A 21,781-nucleotide genomic window follows, 5' to 3' on the forward strand; every position below is an offset into this window, starting at 1 on the left:
GACGTACCTGTTTTCCCAGGCTTTTAACTGAATTTTAAATTTTAAATTGTGTGTATTTATCTATTGTTATTTTTATCTGTTTTTATGAATTTTAAATGTTTTATATTTTATATTTTAAACTGTACACTGCCTAGCGATTTCTATATTAGGCAGTATAGAAATTGAATCAATCAATCAATCAATGGAGAAATGGAGAAAAACTAAATATAGGAATCAGCCTCTTGTGGACACCCTGACTCCAACATTGGACCCAGGGTTACTAAACCAGAATTTATTTATTTATTTTTTATCTATTGTTAAATTTATATACTGCCTTTCATTAAAGCAATCCCAAGGCGGTTTTATGTGGAATCTAGGCCTGTGTCTGATTCAATTTTATTAAGGAATCAATTAATGCCTGAATTCAGATGAACTGACCTATACATGACACCCAGGTCTCATGAATTGCCTCTGGACAGATGGCAATTGCTCTGTGAAGGAAGAGGCAATCCAGCATTGTTTCTCGATGTTTGTGAAATGGGTAATCGAGAGACACAATGGCCAGGCTCAGTTTCCTGTCTCACATATATCCAAATGCTATCACTATGGAATGCCTTTACAGATACATGGAAGGAAGATTTACACACACTAGCAATTTGGATATGTTGATGCCCAGCTCAATCATGTTGAATCAGAACTCATAGCCCAGCGGGCCAGGTTGGGCTCTGATCCTTGCCAGTACTACTGAACTCCTTGCAACAGGAATTCAAATGGAATAAAATGATTAAACTCCTAAAAGTTGCCTGAGCTTGCTTTCAGGTAATGTCTTTGGGGGAAGGAACTCAGCTCGCATTTCTTCCTACAAAAAAGTCTATGTTAATCATTGGTGATTGCTCTGCTTTGCCCAAAGAGGATAATCTTGTCTCTCTTTGAGAGATATTTGCTATGTAGAATTAGAAGTATTGTTATACCCGATTGCTGTCTTTAGAAATTCCAACCTAGGTAGACGCACATAAAAGAAAATGATTTAATTGTTGTCTCACACCTATAGCTTTGATTATTCTTTGCTAACACCTTTTAACACTCTCGGGGGATCAGGCACCAGAAAAATTTCGGGACAAAAGAAGAGGCCCATTTGCATGCTCAAAGATGCAGATTTGCTTTGGGATAATACTGTGCCCCAAACAGAAGATGAGATCCAGATTACCCTGGACTGAGCTAATATCTTGAACTAATATCAATAATTAAAAGACAATATCCAGAGGGGAATAGCACTTAACACTTTTTGTGATCCAGGAAGGAGGGTGATATTTTGAGTAGACGCTATGGAGATCAAAGGACGAAACAACTAAAAGAATTGAGCTCACTGAACAGAGAGCTAGCAGTCTTTGCCTAACAAGCAATATTTGCTCATATGCGTATCTTAAGTGCTGCTGTCTAGCTGCGCAGCTAGCAGAGGCTTGGAACCTACAGACAAGAGACTGCTCAGTGATTCTTGCAGCGGGGCGAAGAATCAAAGGCTGACTCTATCTGGGAAATCCAGCACCAGCCTTTTTCCATCTAAAGCCTGCATCGCTCTCAAGCCACAGCAACGAATAAGTCCTTTGTAGCCTTCTTCGTGAACCTGGTGAGATGCCTATTCAACTCACAGCCTAGCCTGCTCCCCCACTTCCCTCCTCCCTACTAATCACTGCCACCTCTTTCTTAAGCCCTCCCTTCCTTCTTCTCTCTCTGTTTCTCTCTAAATGCTTTATTAGGATTTATTAGTCAGCTGTAATTATTTACTGCACACACATATGATAGCTAGACACATTGCATTACACCTTGAATCAGAAACACTTTTGATTTAGATGACCTGTTTGAACTTTATCCTGATATGCAACTTGCTATAATAAAGCCCACTGAATTATTTAGGAGTGTTTTGGGTCTTCTACCTTCGTGCCCAGACTCTACATGGTCACCGTATAAAGAACTGGTCACTTTGTGACACTGGTGAAATCAGACTAATTTCATATGCTAGATATGCTAATTTCATATACTAGATATTTCCAGAGCATATCTAGTATACAAATTAGGCTTGGCTCACAACAAGCTCATCCAAATTTCCTTGTCATTGCTCAATAAACATTATTGTTGTTGTTGTTGTTTACACAGTCTAACAGGTATTATTGACTGGTTTGTTTTATCCAGACATCGAGTCCTTCCCAAGAACTTGGGATGGCTGAATTTTATTGTCAATGTTGTTGCTGTTATTATTATAGATATCGTTGCAGAATATAGGCTGTTCCCAGTAAAGTTGCTATTTGTAATTGGCTGATGGTGATTTCTGTGGCCCCTATTATTTTATTGTTTACACCAGGGGCGTAACGAGGCTGGAGCAGGCCCAGAGACAAAATTTTTAAATGGGCCCCTCGCTGATACATACACACTCACTTCACATGTGACTTGCCTCTGGGGGGCCCCTCGAGGTGTGGGGGGCCCCAGGCAGCCGCCTCCCCTTGCCTAATGGTAGTTATGCCCCTGGTTTACACAGGATAGGTGTTATTGACTGGTCTGTTTTATCCAGACATCGAGTCCTTCCCAAGGACCTGGGATGGCTAAGTTTTATCAACAATGTTGTTGCTGTAGTTATAGATATTGTCACAGAATATAGGCTGTTCCCAGTAAAGTTGCTTTTTGTAATTGGCTGATGGTGATTTCTGTGGCCCCTATAGTGTTGAGGGGCTCTTCAAGTTGTTTTGGAACTGCACCCAGGACGCCAATTACCACTGGGATTACTTTGGTCTTTTTCTGCCACAGCCTTTCAATTTCAATTTGTAGATCTTGTATTTTGTGATTTTTGTGAGTCATGGCAATTAAAAACAACAGAGGGGATAGTGAGTCCCCTTGGAAAATACCTCTTCTAATGCTAACCTGTCCAAGTGTATTGCCATGACACTTCTTCTTCTTCTTCTTCTTCTTCTTCTTCTTCTTCTTCTTCTTCTTCTTACATTATTATAATATTATATTATATTATATTATAATTATTATTATTATTATCATCATCATCATCATCATTAATTTACACAGTAAGACAGGTGTTATTGAGTGGCTTGTTTTATCCAGATATCGAGTCCTTCCCAAGGACCTGGGATGGCTGAATTTTATCATCAATACTGTTGGTTACTATAGATATCGTCACAAAATATATTATTATTATTACATTATTATTATTATTATTATTACTGTTGTTGTTGTTGTTAATATTATTATTATTATCATTTATTTACACAGTCAGACAGGTGTTATTGACTGGCTTGTTTTATCCAGATATCGAGTCCTTCCCAAGGACCTGGGATGGCTGAATTTTATTGTCAGTGTTTATTGTTATAGATATCGTCGCAGAATATAGGCTGTTCCCAGTAAAGTTGCTTTTTGTAATTAGCTGATGGTGATTTCTGTGGCCCCTATGGTGTTGAGGTGCTCTTCAAGGTCTTTTGGAACTCCACCCAGGGCGCCAATTACCACTGGGATTATTTGGGTCTTTTTCTGCCACAGCCTTTCAATTTCAATTTGTAGATCTTTGTATTTGGTTATTTTTTCTATTTCTTTTTCTTCTATTCTGCTATCCTCTGGTATTGCTATGTCGATTATTTGACTTGTTTTTCTTTCTTCTCGACTACAGTAATATTTTGTGTATTGTCTGGCAAATGTTTGTCTGTTTGTAGTCGGAAGTCCCATAATATTTTTGCATATTCATTTTCTACAACTTTTTCAATTTTATGGTCCCACCAATACTTGGCTACAGGTAGCTTGTATTTTTTGCAGATGTTCCAGTGTATCATCCCTGCTACCTTGTCATGCCTTTGTTTGTGGTCAGTCTGTGCAATCTTTTTACAACAGCTGATTAGGTGGTCAACTGTTTCATCTGCTTCTTTACAAAGGCGGCACTTGCTAATTGTTGTTGACTTTTCTACTTTTGCTCTTATTGCATTTGTTCTTAGTGCTCGTTCTTGTGCAGCCAGTATTAAACCCTCTGTTTCTTTCTTCAAGTAACCATTCTTAAGCCATTGCCAGGTCTTGGTGATGTCTGATTTTCCACTTATATTGTGCAAATATTGACCATGCAGTGGCTTATTTTTCCATTTTTCTGCTTGGTTCTTGACTTGTTCTTTCTTGTACGCCTGCTTTCTTTCATTGGTGTTGAATAGTTTCTCGTTCTTGACCATTTGATGTGCATTTTCTTCACTGTCCTTGATATATTTTTCAAGGCCTCTTTTCTCCTCCTCTACTGTTTGATGGACTTGCAGCATTCCTCTTCCACCTGAGCTGTGAGGGAGGTATAGCCTACCGACATCACTGCGGGGGTGCAGAGCATGATTGATGGTCATGATTTTCCTGGTCTTACGATCTAGAGTCTCTAGCTCTGCCTGGGTCCAGTCTATTATTCCTGTAGTGTATCTGATAACAGGTATAGCCCAGGTGTTTATGGATTGTATGGTGTTCCCGCTATTGAGTTTGGACTTGAGGATTTTTCTAACTCTCCTGATGTATTCACTTCCAATTTTTCTTTTAACTTCAGTGTGTGCAATGTTATCAGCCTGGAGAATGCCCAAGTATTTGTAATGTTTTTTCTCTTCCAGGTTCTTGATCTTGCTTCCATTGGGCAGTTCTATTCCTTCTGTTTTTGTTATTTTTCCTCTTTTCATTATTAATGCAGCACACTTGTCTAGTCCAAACTCCATTGCTATATCGCTGCTGAATATACGGACAGTGTTTAGCATTGATTCGATTTCTGACTGGGACTTTCCATACAACTTCAGATTGTCCATGTACAGCAGATGGTTGATTTTACTTGATGTTTTAGATGTTTGGTATCCGAGGCCTGTTTTGTTTAGTATTTGTGAAAGTGGGGTCATGGCGATTACAAACAACAGAGGGGATAGTGAGTCCCCTTGGAAAATGCCTCTTCTAATGCTAACCTCTCCAAGTGTCTCGCCATTGGTTGTTAACTGTGTACTCCACATGCTCATTGCTTTTTTTATAAATATCTGAATGTTTTTGCTGGCACCAGTTGTTTCTAAACATTTTAGTATCCATGTGTGAGGCAATGAATCGAAGGCTTTCTTGTAGTCAGTCCATGCAGCACTTAGATTGGTTTTTCTTCTCTTGCAATTTTCTAAAATCATTTTGTCAGTCAGCAGCTGGTCTTTTGTGCCTCTGGTGTTGGGGCAATTTCCTTTCTGCAACTGGAAGCTGTTTGTTAGTTAATAAGTGTTGCATCACTTCATCTGCTATTATTCCAGTTAATAATTTGAACATGGTTGGCAGGCAGGTTATCGGTCTATAATTACTTGGAACTGCACCTTTTGCTGGGTCTTTCATTATGAGATGAGTTTTCCCAGTTGTTAGCCATTGTTCAATATCACCTCCTTGCAAAATGTGAACTGTTTTGATAGTTGTTTATGAAGGCTTGTTAGGTGTTTAAGCCAAAAGCCATGCAGTTCATCGTTGCCTGGCGCAGTCCAATTTTTAATTTTCTTTGCTCTTTCACTTATTAATTCTGGTGTTATTATTAGATCTTGCATTTGTTGGTTACATTTTTTGACCTCTTTCATCCATCCTGCTTTTTTATTATAATCTATTGGATTGTCCCATAATTTCCCCCAGAATTGCACTGTTTCTTCTTTATTTGGTGTTTCTAGGTTTCTCGCAGTTTCTCCTCCTATGCTTTGGTAGAAACATCTCTGATTCGACTGGAATTGGAGATTCTGCCTGTGTTGTGTGATTCTGGCTTCATAACTGCTAATCTTCCTTGACACTGCTGTTATTTGCTGCCTTATTATTTCCAGGACTTCTCTAATTTTCCTTGAATCTAGGTGGTATTTTTGGATCAGTTACTGTTTGGTGTTTTCATTCTTCAGCTTCTTGTCTTTCATATCTTTCAATTTACTAGCATCTGATCTGAGCCTGGAGATTTTATTATTATTATCACTTGTTTACACAGTCAGACAGGTGTTATTGACTGGTTTGTTTTATCCAGACATCGAATCCTTCCCAAGGACCTGGGATGCCTGCTCTTCCTCCAAGGAGCCCAGAGCGGTGTACTACATACCTAGGTTTCTCCTCACAACAACCCTGTGAAGTTGGTTAGGCTGAGAGAAAAGTGACTGGCCCAGAGTCACCCAGCTAGTATCATGGCTGAATGGGGATTTGAACTCGGGTCTAGGATACCAAAAACGCATAACATGACTACACAGTTTTATCTGAGTACCCATATAACACAGGGGGAAACCCTAAATATATTTAAAAGAGTCCAATTTTCTAATTGCCAACAATGGAAAAAGATTTATATGTTTGTGCTTTTTAAAGGAATCTTAACAAAACCTGAACACCGGATACCACTTTTCACCTACTATATTTACCTGAACCCAAGAACAGGTTTTCCCCCAAGCTTTTTGATATTAGAAATCAAGAGACTGTCCTGTTCCTTTCATGCAGGTATATCCGGTAGTTAACCTCTACTTTTCAAGGACATCATCTTAAATTCAGAGGTGTCTTCAATTCAGGTAAATACAGTACATCATGTATACGAAGTTTAAAGAGACTGAGACTAACAGTGCCCATGATATAAGCATAGACTATGGAAAACATTAGAGAAAAATCTGTGCAAAAATAGCAGGTTTTCCTTCGTCACCTGAAGTGCAGAGGCACAGCCATGCCTCTAATTCTCTTACACTGCAGTCTTAACGTACACTGTATCAGTTAAGACTGAAGCATGTCAATTGGAAGGACCTGCTCTATATGAGGTGCTTAGAATCAGCTTTATACAGCTGCTAAAGTAAGTACTGGATAGGATGGAATATTTTTAGGAACGATATCTGTTCAGAACTGGAAATTGTGAAAGGCGGAGTTGGAAGAAAAGGAGCCAAGGGAGTTGCTGTGGTGAGAGAAAGCAGCAGGCAGGACAAAGTTTCAGCACCACTTCACCTCTTGCCATTTCTCTGCTGAGATTCACCCCCAATCCATTACTTCTGTTCAGAGACACTGGTCTGCTGCCATTACATTAAAGGTGCGCCGTCGAGTCGGTGTCGACTCCTGGCAACCACAGAGCCCTGTGGTTTTCTTGAGTAGAATACAGGAGGGGTTTACCATTGCCATCTCCTACACAGTATGACAGGATGCATTTCAGCATCTTTCTATATCGCTGCTGCCCGATATAGGTGTTTGCCATAGTCTGGGAAACATACCAGCAGGGATTCGAACCGGCAACCTCTTGCTCCCTAGGCAAATTACTTCATTACTAGCTGACCCAGCACAGAGCTTCTGTGCGCTCTTTGGGGCCGGCGGTTACCTCTCCCCCCACTTCTGCCCCAGTCTCTGCTTCTGGGCCCAGCCACCTATCCTCCCCCCTCCCACTTTCTTTCCCCCCTCCTGGGCCTTGCCTCCACGGCCGGGCCAGGCCCACCACCCCTGGCCTCCACAGCTGGACCACTGCCACGGCAACCAATCCTCCTGGGTGCACCTCAGCCAATCAGGCGCGCCCACAACCCAGCCAATCAGCTGGGCTCTGGGATGCACATTCCAAGGCACACCCAGGAGAATTAATATAATAGATAGTTCGGCCTTTAGACCTATGGAACAAGTATAGTCAGAAAAAGCTCTTGTACCTGGGGCAGTGATAGCAATAGCACTTACATTTATATACCGCTTTATAGCCGGAGCTCTCTAAGCGGTTTACAGTGATTTATCATATTGCCCCCAACATTCTGGGTACTCATTTTACCGACCTCAGAAGGATGGAAGGCTGAGTCAACCTTGCAAGGACACCACTGTGGAAGTAATAAAGGAGTGATTATTTTAAAAAGTTACCACATCCATATCTTCAGGACTGATGGGAAACCTGCTAGAGTTTGAAATGACACTATAGTTCGATGGAGCCAGAGTCAGGACGAGGACGTTCTGCATCACATCAAAGTGTGAGGGTGGTGATTCGTAATATGTGTTACTGTAAAGGAAAGCACACATGCCCCACAGAGTGGTGAGAAACAAGGGCAACACATATGACAAGTTATTCAGTCTACAGGATGACACTTTCCTAAGCAAATGTTGATTAGCAGATATTGAGGCAGAAACAAGTGTTGACTTTCTGACTTTTATACTATGGACCTCTTCTCACTGATGTCTTTCTGCTTTCAAGAGCCTCATCATCTCTATGGGAACAATAGTGCTCAGCTTCACAGAAGATAGGTTGGATTTGAAGAGGTCACAAAGTCTGGGTGGGATTTAAATGAATTGCTGAGATCATGCCTGAAGCACAGAAGCCAGGGGAATGCTTTGAGTATGGTGACACAATTTCAATGTTCTGAAATGCCACAACTTTCCGGGCAGCTCCTGGAAAGCTGTATGTAGTAGCCTAGTGGTGACTTCACTATCGGTGTCCCACCGCAGCTGGTTCTCTGAATCTAGCTTTGGTCTTTTCAAATAGTTGGTGGCAAGCAAGCTGTGGTCTTGTCAGTTGTGTCTAGTAGTGTGTCTGAGACTCCAAAGGTCCATTTTATACAATTAGCAGAATCAAATAGCAAATATTTCCCTGATTGTATCTCTTCAGACTGCAAGTAAAGGATTGCATGTTTGAATTCTCCTTCATTCACAACAGAACATCTAAATATCAAAACTCTGTATAAATTAGGAAAGTTAGGCCCAACCCCTTCTCCTTAATATTTAAGTTTTATATATGAAATATATTTTCTTTTGCTTTGTTTTTCCCCTCGGTGGAAGAATTCAGACATGTATTTTCCCTCCTTCAGCCTGAAGTGATATGGCCTAGGGTAAGTTGAATCACTTGACTCTGTTTATCATATAAAATCATACAAGGAGTAATAACATCTTTAATAACAACATTTTGTGTTCATTTCACCACCTCAGTTCCTCAACTATTCTGAACCCATTCATGTATATTCTGAGGCACTGAGTTGCATCATGCTACAACTGTGATGTGTCGAAGCGTTTGTATTGTCATTGTATGTGTCATAGCGTTTGTACCCAAAGATAACTTGTTCAATTCTATTAGTTTATCCTTTTTGTTTGTTTTCCTTTGCCTTATCAATAAGGTTTTGCTAAGATAGGTCTGAAAGTGTTTTTACACATGAGGCTTTTAAAAGACCTATTTCTTCCCATAGGTCTGTAATGACAATGTACATGGGTCAAAATATCCATTTGTACTATGAATGCTCCTTCTCTGCTTTATCTTCCACATGAACAATATAAATAATCTTTGAGCCTATCTCATGCTATGTAAAACTCACATGTTAATGTATATTCCTAGTCCTTGTTTGTCTGTTTTATTTATTTATTGTTGTTTTAGTGAGTCAAAGAAGCATGTGAAAATCTAGGAACTAGCTGCAGATAACTGGGTTACTAAGATACCATGCTATTACCATGGAGATAAAATTATGAAAGTAGCATATGCCCCACTCTAGGTATGTGCCAAAATGCGATCCGGCATCTGAATCGTGGGCACATCCATTTGAAAATGAGGGCTTACACAACTTCTTTAAAGTGGAGGAGAGCAGGTCTGGACCTGTTCCTCCTCCGATCACCACCATTGCCATAATCCTGGCGCTTCCCTCAGCTCTGTGCGGAGGCCATGTGCATGCCGGAGTCGTGCAGGGGCAGCTGGGAGATGCTCCCCCCAGCACGTGGGCATAACTGGGGGGAGCGCTGGGATTACAGCAATGGTGGTGATGGGAGGAGGGATTGTGGCAATGGCGGTGTATGGACCTGCTCTCCTCTGGTTTGAAGGGGCTGTGTAAGCCATTGTTTTTAATGGGATTTCAAGAACATCCCTATCCCACCCTTGCTGTTTTCTGCTCTGAAACTGGGAAGCACTGTTAGAGTGTTAAAAGCAAGGGTGGGGTGGGGCAAAGTGCCCCAGAGCCCCCAAAGGCTGAGGATCTCCAAATACTGACAGCATTTGGGGCGGGGAGGAGGGTGGAGGGCCTCAAGTCAATATTTTGCCAATATCTCTTTCTACAGCTCTAGTTAAAAGTACAACTAAAAAGTATCTTGCAAAAGTATCTGCATGCAAGAGAATGAAGCACAATGCATCTGAGTTCAGCTGACGGTTGGTCTGGGGTTGGTTAAGGGGGCAATGGAAGTGATAATTTAATGAGATTAAGCTTTGCTGGAACCTGAGGTACGTTTTGTATAGGAAATATTTTGCTGCACTGCCCCCCCCACCCAATATGACTGAGATGATTTCATGTGATTTAGACTTATGGCTACTAGTTGTGAAATTATTTCATTTAGAATTTCTGAATAACTTGTGCTGTTGTCCTGCTGTCTGTTGACATACACTTGATAATATGTGCATGCTGTGTAGAATTGCAATGCCACTGAATTAGTTATGTATGTATATATGTAATGACACAGTATCTGTAACATTGTATTTCATAAAGGAGCTGACTGTTCTTAAAGCTCCTTGAAACATTTATTAGAGAACTGTTGCAAGCCATGATCTATTAACCTCAGTCCCCATCTGAAATGTGGAGATCATAATAAAGGGTGGGTATAACCCTTATCCTTCAATATAACCCCTTCAGTATGGTGGCAGTAATCACTGACTACGTTAAGGATTATTGTAACCATTGTCTTTCACACACACCCAGCCCCCAACGGACACAAGGTGGCTATGTTCACCAAGATCATCCTCGGAGACTTTCCTCCAGTTGCCCCCACTGACTGAGGTGTGCAGATGGTGATTGGAGGGAGGCCTTCTTAGTGGTGATGCCCTGTTTGTAGAATGCTCTCTCCAGGAAGGCTTGCTTGGCATATACTCTGTTTTATTTTCTGCACCAGGGAATTTTTTTTAAAAAATTTCCCCAGGCCTTTTGACAAGAGTTCTTAGTCCTTGTCCCTTTATAGTCAGAGGGATGCTGGCAGGGGAAGGAGACAAAGGAAGAGAAGCTGCTCATGAAAGCAAAGTGCTCTGAGTGAACAAAATATTCTAGCTGCTCCCCAGAACTTTGGACACCACAACAATTGCAAAAAATAAATAAATAAATAAAAATTTTGGTCCCCAAAATAGTCGTATGTCCTCTATAAAAATCCCTAGTTGGCAACCCAAGTATGTGAGTTGGACGTAATGTGTAAATTGGGCTAGGTAGAAAGGGGCTGTGCTAAGTTTCTACCTACAGATATTCTTTTTCATGCAAAGGAACATTACAAATGTGCTCCCTCATCTGCCATTTGAAATAGCACAGTGTATTCTGCAACCTACCACTTCATTCCGCTGTTTATACAGAACAGGCCTTAGGAGGTAGCCATAGGTGGGTCACTATCTCTTAACTTCAGCTCTCTTCATGTGTAATATAAGGATAATGATACTGCTTATTCTGAACCTGGGCCTCTGGGTCTTTCATTGTTAACTCTCAGAATTGATTTAGTGCCAGAAACTGGGTGTATTCAAGACCAAAGGCCTTTCCTTATCTAACCAGATATAGCACTGCAAGTCCCCCACTCCTTCCTGCTCTGAAATCCCTACTCTTCAATATCTATTTACGTAGCATTTTCCTTCATAAATGTCCTCAAAAGCCTTTGTAAACAAAAGCTAGCCAATCTCTTGTGCAAACCCGTGGCACAGAGAACAGAACAATATATCATTCAAAAGGTCATACCTGACTCTGAGTTCCATAATGCTATACTGATGTTGTATTTTGTTAATGAAATTTCAGCTAAGTAGCAAAGGCCTTATACAAGGCATTATAACCTCTAATGTTGAGGTTGTTACATATTGAGGCTGTTCTCATGAGCAGCCAAGACCAGGTTAGGGCAGCTAAGCCCAGGCTTGGCTGCCTGTGAGAACCGCAGGGAGTTGCGTGGCTTCCGACGACGCCTTGGTGTCAAACCAGCCTAGGGAGCCCACCTGCCAGTTAGGTTAAGGGCACAAGTGTGCCCTTAAACCGGGCTAGCTGCTTGTGAGTCAATGCCAGCGGCTCCCAGCCAGTGCTGACACAGGAGCAGGCTCCTGGCCATCTCTGGGGACAATGCACTGCACAATGCACTGCACATTCACACAGTGCATTGTGGGATTTCCAGGAATCGAGGCAACATGTCCCTACCCCCGAAACTCCATGCTGTCTGGGGCAGCAGCAGCTCATCTGGGCGTGCAATCCACATGCCCAGCAACTCTTCTAGATAATCTGCAGGGAAGGTAAGCTGCTGCAGCCTTCCCTGCTGTCTGCCCTCAAGCCCGCTCATGGGATCATGAGAAAGGGCTCGATGTGTATAGATACTTACTTCCCAAAATACTTCTGACAAATGGGAAACAATGAGGAACGCTATAGTACATACATAAGGAAATACCCAGGGTTGTGTGTACTGTATTTTGCAGTTTTGCATATCATATCTAGAGACTGACTGACTGACAGACTTTCTTTCCTCCTTTTACTATTTTTAAAAAAATCTTATATAGTTTTTACCTGTGAAGATCTATCAAGATAATAACAGTGTCCTCATTGACCTCTCCTTCATTTAAGGCATCGCTGACGTCTTTGGGGGTACCACACATGATGATCACTGTAAACCAGAGCAAGGCAAAGAGAGAGAGAAACATTTGTTTGTAATAAGTAATTTTTTCAGTTTCAATTTTTAAAAAAGAATATTTGGTTTAAAAGAACAGCAGAAGATTCAACTGTATTAAAATAGATCCTCTTTAGCAGAATAATGTGGAAACCTAGAAAACTATAATAGAAGTTATACATCAAGACTATTGTTTGGATCACATGTCATGTGATGATTAACCAGAGAGGGAATAACCTTCCTCTAATTCATCATTTTCTTTTCTATTATGAGCTTCCTATGAATAGAGCACAGTGGAGAAGAGCTCACCTTAAAAACTAACAATAAGAGTTACACGAAAAATCATCATTTAAAAACTGCCAACCATGGAGAGAGTGTGGAAAAAAGAAAGTGTGCCATCAGTAATGTTACAAGCACTTTCTCATAGTAGGTGCTAGTGATCAGGGGTGTAACTATAATTGAGCTGATGGATTCAAAGAACCCAGGTCCCCCCAGCTCCTGAAAGCCCCCAGCTCCACTCCTCCCTATTTTCTTCATCATTTCCCTCACTCCAAGGGGCTGCTGGGGAAAGGGGCGAACACGAACCCCCTCTCCCCTAGCTACACCCATGCTAGTGATATTTGCACAAACACATTACACATTCCAATAGCAATGAAGGTACTAATTGGGAGGAGAATCACAATTTACCAGCAACAAATGGGAATACTGAGATCCCTGCAATAGGGCCAAGAAAAAGGAAGACAAGAGCATTAGAAGAGCCTTGCTGGATCAGGCTAAAGACCTATCTACTCCAGCAATCTGTTTTAATAGTACTCAACCAGATGCTTCTGGGAAACCCACAAGCAGGAAGTGAAGGCAAGGCCTCTCTCCCATTGTTTCTCCCCAGCGACTGTATTCAGAGGTGCACTGCTTCTGTACCTGGAAATGATGACTAATAGCAATTGATAGATTATCCTTCATACCCTTTAATTGCTTCTAGCTTCTAGCGGTCCCGGGGGACCTACCTTCCCCTAGGGATAGCGGGAAGGCAGGGTCCCCTCTATCCATGGGCCCATAGCAGCACCTGGAGATGACAAGGGGGAAGTAGGTGCAGGTGGGATTGGTATGACGCCGGAAGGTGCACCCAGGGCTCAGGGTGAATGGCTAAACAGCGCCACGATGGGCCCAGGCCTTGCAGAGTCAGGTGGAGGGGCAGGGCTTCCGGGACTGGAAGTGAGAAACCAGTAAGTGCCTGCTGGGCACTTTCAGCTTTCTTCCGCTTCTTTATGTTTTAAGGTTTCCCCCATAGATTAGATTAGATTAAAATTAAAATGAATTAAACATGACCATATTGGACTTTCTAGGCAACTTTCAGCAGGGTCCATTCAACAGGGGAGCTGTTAGGCTGGGAACGTGGAGTCCAGCCGTCCAGCTCTCCTGAAGGGGCCCAACAGTGCCTGCCAGCACCCACCAGTGCCAGGAACCTCCTCTGTGTTGCAGCCGGTGTGACCTCCATGCGATGCCTCTTTTGTGCCCAGCACTAGCCATCAGGAGGCTCTCCCCACACATGGGGACAATCTGCAGCTACTCCCCACTCCTGATGATCAGCTGTTCAATGGGTGGGCAGGGCTTGTGGAGGCCTCGTGCTTGCCTCCATGGAGAAAGTGCTTCAGTGTGGACTGCCAGGCTGCCTACAAGCAGAGAGCCTAAAGGAGTCAGAGTGGCCTCCTCTTGTGCATGTCCTCTACCCTGCTGCCACTGCCACTGCCTCTTTGGTGTGCTGTGTCTGTACCCATCATCAAAGTGATCCAAGAAACCCCAAAGGTGTATGCGTGGGGCTTGTGTGGATTATTGCCCCATTGTATATTTCCAGAATGGTTTGGCATAGGGCTTTGATATTGGGCACAGATATAGGGGGAGGTGGGAGGGCTCTGTATTTTAATTTGAAGTGGATTGGTCAATTCAATGATTTTTAATGCATTTTTGAATTTTTTCAAAACTTAAAAAAAGTCCTATAGGTGGTTTGTTTCATGGCAGAAAATTACAAAAAAATCTGGAACTGAAGCCCCACCTTGGACCATAATTATACCTCATGTGGAGGAATCTGCCATTTACCTTCATTAAAAAGTGTAAAGCACCCCATTTTTTGCCCAACCCTTTAGATTTTCTGGAATGGTTTGGCATAGGACTTTGAAATCAGGCATAGATGTAGAGAAGTATAGGGGGACTCTGTATATTGAATCTGAAGTAGTCAATCCATTGAATATAAATATGAATATAAATATAAATATAAATATATTCCAGTGAGTTTTATGTGCTCAAGAATGCTGTGTGAAACCATGGGGCTTGTGTGTGTGTGTGTGTGTGTGTGTGTGTGTGTGTGTGTGTAGAATGCTTATTTTGTGGGGGGGGGGGCTATAAGCCCACTAGATCCAGAGTCCAGTATTACCCAGCTGCCCCTCAGTGCATAGAACAACAAAAATTACCCCCTTCTCATAGTGTGCATGCAGTGTTACTACACATACACTTCATTATACTGGGTGTCGAAGAATGTATCTAGAAATTTTATATTTAAATATATTTTATTTATTTATTTATTTATTTATTTAAATATTAAAATATTAATTTATTTGTTGTTTTTCTGTGTAAACCGCCCTGAGCCATTTTTGGAAGGGTGGTATAGAAATTGAATTAATAATAATAATAATAATAATAATAATAATAATAATAATAATAACAACAACAACAACAACAACAACAATAACAATAATAAAAGGGATGATACACTGGAACATCTGCAAAAAATACAAGCTACCTGTAGCCAAAAATTGGTGGGACCATAACATTGAAAAAGTTGAAGAAAATGAAGATGTAAAAATATTATGGGACTTCCGACTACAAACAGACAAACATCTGCCGCACAATACACAAGATATCACTGTAGTCGAGAAGAAAGAAAAACAAGTCAAAATAATTGACATAGCAATACCCGGGGATAGCAGAATAGAAGAAAAAGAAATAGAAAAAATCACAAAATACAAAGATCTACAAATTGAAATTGAAAGGCTGTGGCAGAAAAAGACCAAAATAATCCCAGTGGTCATTGGCGCCCTGGGTGCAGTTCCAAAAGACCTTGAAGAACACCTCAACACTATAGGGGCCACAGAAATCACCATCAACCAATTACAAAAAGCAGCTTTACTGGGAACAGCCTATATTTTGCGACGATATCTATAATAACCAACAGTATTGATGATAAAATTCAGCCATCCCAGGTCCTTGGGAAGGACTCGATGTCTGGATAAAACAAACCAGTCAATAACACCTGTCTGACTGTGTAAACAAGAAATAATAATAATAATAATAATAATAATAAAATAACAGAAATAATAATAAATACAGAAATAACAGAACAAAGGCTAGCAGACCAGAGAAGATTCATAATAAGAAATAAAGTATTCACAGGAGTTGAGCTGGAAGAACTGCAAAGAGCAACACAGGCTCAAGATATGGAAGAAGAATTACCACCAACTGAAGCAGTTGCTCAGGCGCAGGTGGAGGAGGTGTTGGAAATAGAGGATACCACTGTTGCTGAACTGTTCCAAATTCAAAACCAGGCAACCTTCCCTTTGCCTTCACCTCAAAAACCCAAATGCCGTTTAACAGAAAAGCAACAAGAACTAAAGCAAAAAATAACTGAGCACATGAACCAAACAACCACCAGGGTTCGACTTCCAGCTCTAAAAACAGTTGCCAAAAAACTATTTGCTCAGGCATTAAAAGATGTCAATGCTGCACTTGCAGAAATAACAACCAAGAATTTGCAAGAAACAAACCAACTAATGTACAGTGCAGCAACAATAACAACACAAGAGCTTGGATATAAGATCAATGGACCTGTCAAAAAAGAAAGCAGTACATCACCTAAATGGAAGATTAGATTAGAAAATAAAATCTCCAGGCTTAGATCAGATGCTAGTAAACTGAAAGATATGAAAGACAAGAAGCTGAAGAATGAAAACACCAAACAGTATCTGATCCAAAAATACCACCTAGATTCAAGGAAAATTAGAGAAGTCCTGGAAATAATAAAGCAGCAAATAACAGCAGTGTCAAAGAAGATTAGCAGATATGAAGCCAGAATTACACAACACAGGCAGAATCTCCAATTCCAGTCGAATCAGAGACGTTTCTACCAAAGCATAGGAGGAGAAACTACGAGAAACCTAGAAACACCAAATAAAGAAAAAACAGTGCAATTCTGGGGGAAATTATGGGACAATCCAATCCTCTCTAATAAAACGCTTGGTGTCCATCCGTGGACGGACACCAAGCGTGTGTTCATGCCTCCCTTGGCGGTTATGGGCATGCGCAGAGCGCATGCCCAGAACAGGCCGCGGCAGAAACGAAGGCAGGGAACAGGCGGCCATGTTGGGCGGCCAGAAGCGGCCGCCCCGAAGAAGCCAGTGAAGCCCGGCCGAGGTGGTGGGAAGGACTCGATATCTGGATAAAACAAACCAGTCAATAACACCTGTCTGACTGTGTAAACAAGGAATAATAATATCTTTGTCATTACCTGAATATACATTTACTTCAGGTCTGCACAGTATATTGCCTGCAGGCCACGTCTGGCCGGTGGGCATGTTTTTGGTGGGCCACAGTGAAAGGTTTGAAAGTTGCCACCACCGCTGCCATTGACCCCCAACTCCCAGGCCCTATGGAAGTAGGATGGACCTGGGAGCTCTGGCAAGTGAGCAGGTGAGGGGGCGGCAGGAGCGGTGTCAAGGTGGTGTGCTCCTGTGGGTGCACAGGTGATTCCGCTGCCCCCACCACTTGCCTCCCCCCATAACTCCCCTGGTTCTCAAGCCCCTCTGCTTCCATCAGGTCTGGGAGCTTGCTGAGAATGATGGAGACACAGGGAGTATGTGCGCCCTCATTCCCAGCAGGCTCCCAGCCCGAATGGAAGCAGAGGGACTCTGGACCCAGGGCGAGCACCAGAAAGAGGTGAGCGGCAAAGGGAGGTGGCCATGCTGCCCCACCCCTACAGTGATGTCCCACCTTGCCACCGCTCCTGCCGCCCACCCACTCAGTCACCAGGACTCCCAGGCCCATCCTTCTTCCATCAGTATTCGGAGGTGGGTGGTGGAGGCAGCAACTTTCAAAGCTGGAGGGGAGATAACTGTGGGGTGGAGGGAGACCTGAGGGCTGCCTTCCATCACAGGTGGTGGAATTAAATCCAAAAGTAATTTTAATTTTAATTCAATTCAATTCAATTCATCTCTCAACCAACAGGTAGCCTCCCTGAAGGTACCCTGAATTTCCCTTCAATTTAATTCAATGCCCTAAAAATTGACCTCATCTTCAGCACACACCAAGTCACAGCTGGTTTGATTGACCTCATCTTCCACACACCAAGTCACTCTCTGGGTCATTTGAGTTGTACAGCCCTGATTTACTCAGTCAATGTGAGGATAGTTAGTCACCCATTGTTACAATACTTTCTCTTTTGGCTGACTTCTTTATTTCTTTCACCAGTGCAAGATTATTCTTAGTGTTGGTCAGGGGACAATAATTAAATTACTTTTGTTGTCCAGTATTTTCAATCAAAGTGATTCTGTAAAGACATTTATTTCTCTTACATTTTCTAGTTATTGGGTTCTATCATGCCCTTTAAAGCCACACCACTCTGTTTGTCTTTTCTAGTCCTTTGTGTGGATTTTATATTCAGAGGAAACCATATCCCAATGATTTTATCTGTCTCACCAGGTTTCTCATATGCCCACCATATTGATGTTCTCTTCTAGCACCAAGCCCTCTCACTCCCTGAACTTGGCTTGGAAGCTTTTTTCATTAGTATATAGACATCTATACATTGTGCCCGCTCCAAATTCTTTTTTGTGTGCAGCTTCTCCTGTGACCCTCCTCTTTCTCTATGATTATTGCAAAAGTTGTGCCCTGTCCACACTTCACCTGAAATACTTAGCATCATTTGTAAGGGATGGTTCAGCACAACAAGCTCCTGTTGGTTTCCCTCCACAAATAAGTTTAAAAGCTGCTCTGCTATCTTATTGATGCTACTGTATATGCCAGCAGCCTGACTACACTATTTTGTTCAAATTCAGTGTGTCTCTTTTGTACAACATGGGCTTGTCTCAAAATGTCCCCCAGTTCTAAGGGATTGTTTGCCCAGCTCCAGGGGCTTCTGCATTTAAAAAAAAAAAAAAAAGCTCCACTAGATCTGGATTCTGTGAGAATAACACCACATCTTCAAAAGATAATCCACACAAGAAAGTATTTAGGGAGAGAGTCTTTAACTTCTAGATTGTGCTCTATAATGCCTGGTTTATCGAGGCAGTGGGATGGACAATAATTCAGGTAATACCACTCACCCTCAAATACACAACTATATCAGTATATGACTTATTCCCCCTCCCTCCATAGTTTCTCTCCCATTTGAATTCTCCCCCTGAAATCTAGGTACCATTTAATACACAGGAAACACGGCCACATGGATATAACAGAGAAAGCAGACTCCATTTCACCTTACCATTGCTTTTTTTATTTGGATTCCTCAACATTTTATGCAGATCATCTTTGGTCCTTAGGATCTCAATGAATTTCATTGACAGATAGAAGTGTTCAGTTCCAGCTTCTAGGGCATTAATATACCTGAAATTGGAACAGGAAGGGGATGTTGCAAATCAGCTTATGGCAGTGGCATAAAATTGGACTAAAGGTTCTGAGTGAGTGAGGAGAACTCTAGCACTCGGGTACAGAGAAGTTCCCTGCAGTGTCAACCCACGTATCTCCAGACAAGAAGGAACCTCACACACATTGCACAAACGTTATTAGAACAAAGAAATGTACAGACTAAGATATTTCTCCGTGCTATAAGCCTCAGATAATTTCCTCCCCTCAACATTTGACCACCACCACTACCCACATCACCCTGGCAACCATTTTTAAAACAGAAGGCAGCTACTGTAGCAGGCCACAGAGGTTTTGCCCTTTTATGTCTAATCCGGGGAGGCAGTGATGCAGGATGCCCAAAGCAACGAGGTGAGGGAGTAGCCTTGATTAGCAGGCTATTCCCTCCAGTAGCAGAGCGGGGAAGGAAGCTGCAGCAGCTGAAGGAGGAAGCAGGAAGTTCCCTGCCTCCCAGCAGATTCGCTGCCTCTTTTCTCCCCTGGCTGGCTGGACACTGTAATTTATCTTTTACCAGTGATGGGCTGTTTTCTTTTCTTTTGTGGGTTGTTTTGCGGGAGGTGTGCTGGCTGCTGCTATATTTGAATAGCTCAAATCACTCAGCATCTGTTACCCATTAGTAGTCCCATTGGAAATAGCGGGCTTACTCATGTGTAACATTCACTGCATAGTTTTTGCAACTAGCCTACTTGCTGCCGCCCCCTCACCCTCCGGTCCCAGATGGCAGCAGCCGCCACTGGTAGGGCCACAGTTACTGTTAACTTCCTGTAAATGTTGAGGAATGGGCTGGGGATGAACGAACATCTTTACTCCTCTTCTAAAGCTGGAAGGGATTCCTCCCTCTGCTCTTCCTATAATTATACCAGTTGCTTCTGAATTTTCATGTTATTTATCAAAATAAATAGCATTAAAATTCAGAAGCAATCTTCTGGATTGTTGTCCTTGATCATGCATTTCACAGTAGTACTCAATACAGCATATACAATACACAGTGAACTACCCAAATACAGTCGAGTAAGTATGTTCTTACAGAAGTCCGTATTCTCTACCAAAATGCAGTGGTGCATACATACTGTATGAAATTCTCTGCCATGGGATGTGGTGATGGCCACCAACTTGGATGGCTTTAAAAGGGGAGGGGTTTAAACAAATTCATGGTCTATCAATGACTACTAGTTTTGTTGGCTACAGGATACCCCCAGGTTCAGAGGTAGGATGCCTCTGAATACCACTTGTAGGGGAGCAACAGCAGGAGAGGGGCCATGCCTTCATCTCCTGCTTGTGGGTTTCCCAGAGGCGGCCAATGGGTCACTGTAGGAAACAGGATGCTGCATAGCTCCGTTTTTGAGAAGCTTAGCCAGCACTAGCTTCCCAGCCTGGCCTGGAACGCATCTCCCTCCCTGCCTTTTAAAGCAGGGAGAGCCGCTCCTGGCCGCGCTGCCAACACAGCGCTGGCTGGAATTTTGTCGCAAACGGGGCGCACGGCCCCATTTGTGAACAAAACTACACCCCCCCAGGGGTGTAGCAAGGTTGGAGTGGGCCCAGAGACAAGATTTTAAAATGCCCCCCCCCCCGTGGTACTAGAGAAAGACATGCTGTTCTGGTAGCTCCCCATCTTAACACTCACATCAATTTTGGAGGATGAATACAATGGAAGGAAGCCTGGGCGGGTGCGTGGCTGGGGGAGTCAGTCATGTTACTTGCCTCTGGGGGGTCCCCCAAGGCAGTGGGCCCCCAGACAACTGTCTCCCCTTGCCCTATTATAGTTATGCCCCTGACACCCCCTGCATCTGACATCAGATGCAGGGGCGTGACTGGGGCACGAAACATGGCCCCTGAGTGTGGCAGCCTGGGTTCTTTTAACCTGTCCGCACAATGCAAATGCAAACCAGGTGCCCTGAGAGCTATGACTTCTTCCCTAAAGCAGCTGTGAAATGTATAGAAGTCCTGCTAGAAAACAAGTCAGGAAACACAATTGCTCACCATTGTTTCTTTTCTCATGGCCCTGGCTATTTGCAATGGTTTGGGTTTTTTTTAATTAAAGAAAAAATCAGGCTAGATGAGGGAACTGTAGCTGAATAATGGGGCGGGGCAGACACAAATAGCAAATAAAATATCATTTAAATTTAAAATGATAATTTTTAATTATCAGCATGAAGAGAGATTTATTTATTTATTTACTTATTCTACACTGTGCAACCCAAATGTCTCCGGACGGTTGACAACAGAATTCACATCAGTACAAAAAAAAGCAAAAGCTATTAAAATGAATAACCAATTAAAACAATTTTAAACCATTTAGAAAACCACTAAAGGTGATGTCACTTGTCATAATGGGACAAGATGTCACAGACAGTATTCATTACCAGCCTGTGACAACCATATTCCATACAGCAGTCACAACAGTAATCTGGAGAAAGGCTTACTTTTCACCAGGTGCAAAATGTAGCACATCCAGTAACTGGGAGATATGAAATCAACAGAAGCAACACAAACTTGGGGGAAGATGTGTGGATCATGTGAAGGAAGGAAGGGAAGGAATTCAGTATGAAAAACT

The 21,781-nt window shown here is 42.4% G+C and overlaps 1 protein-coding gene across 4 annotated transcripts in view; it reads right to left on the reverse strand.

Moving 5' to 3' along the window:
- The window catches only part of GUCY2C (guanylate cyclase 2C), a 140,438-nt gene that overhangs the window by 80,674 nt on the left and 37,983 nt on the right, over positions 1-21,781 (reverse strand). For all 4 annotated transcript variants that reach the window (XM_053256172.1, XM_053256173.1, XM_053256174.1 and 1 more), the window contains 3 exons: positions 19,067-19,188; positions 12,441-12,537; positions 7,831-7,966 (listed from right to left, as the gene is read on the reverse strand). In XM_053256172.1, the coding sequence (XP_053112147.1) occupies positions 7,831-7,966; positions 12,441-12,537; positions 19,067-19,188 (355 nt within the window). The remainder of the gene's footprint in view (positions 1-7,830; positions 7,967-12,440; positions 12,538-19,066; positions 19,189-21,781) is intronic.

Source organism: Hemicordylus capensis, chromosome 5 (genome assembly GCF_027244095.1).
Source record: "Hemicordylus capensis ecotype Gifberg chromosome 5, rHemCap1.1.pri, whole genome shotgun sequence".
Classification (NCBI taxonomy): domain Eukaryota; kingdom Metazoa; phylum Chordata; class Lepidosauria; order Squamata; family Cordylidae; genus Hemicordylus; species Hemicordylus capensis.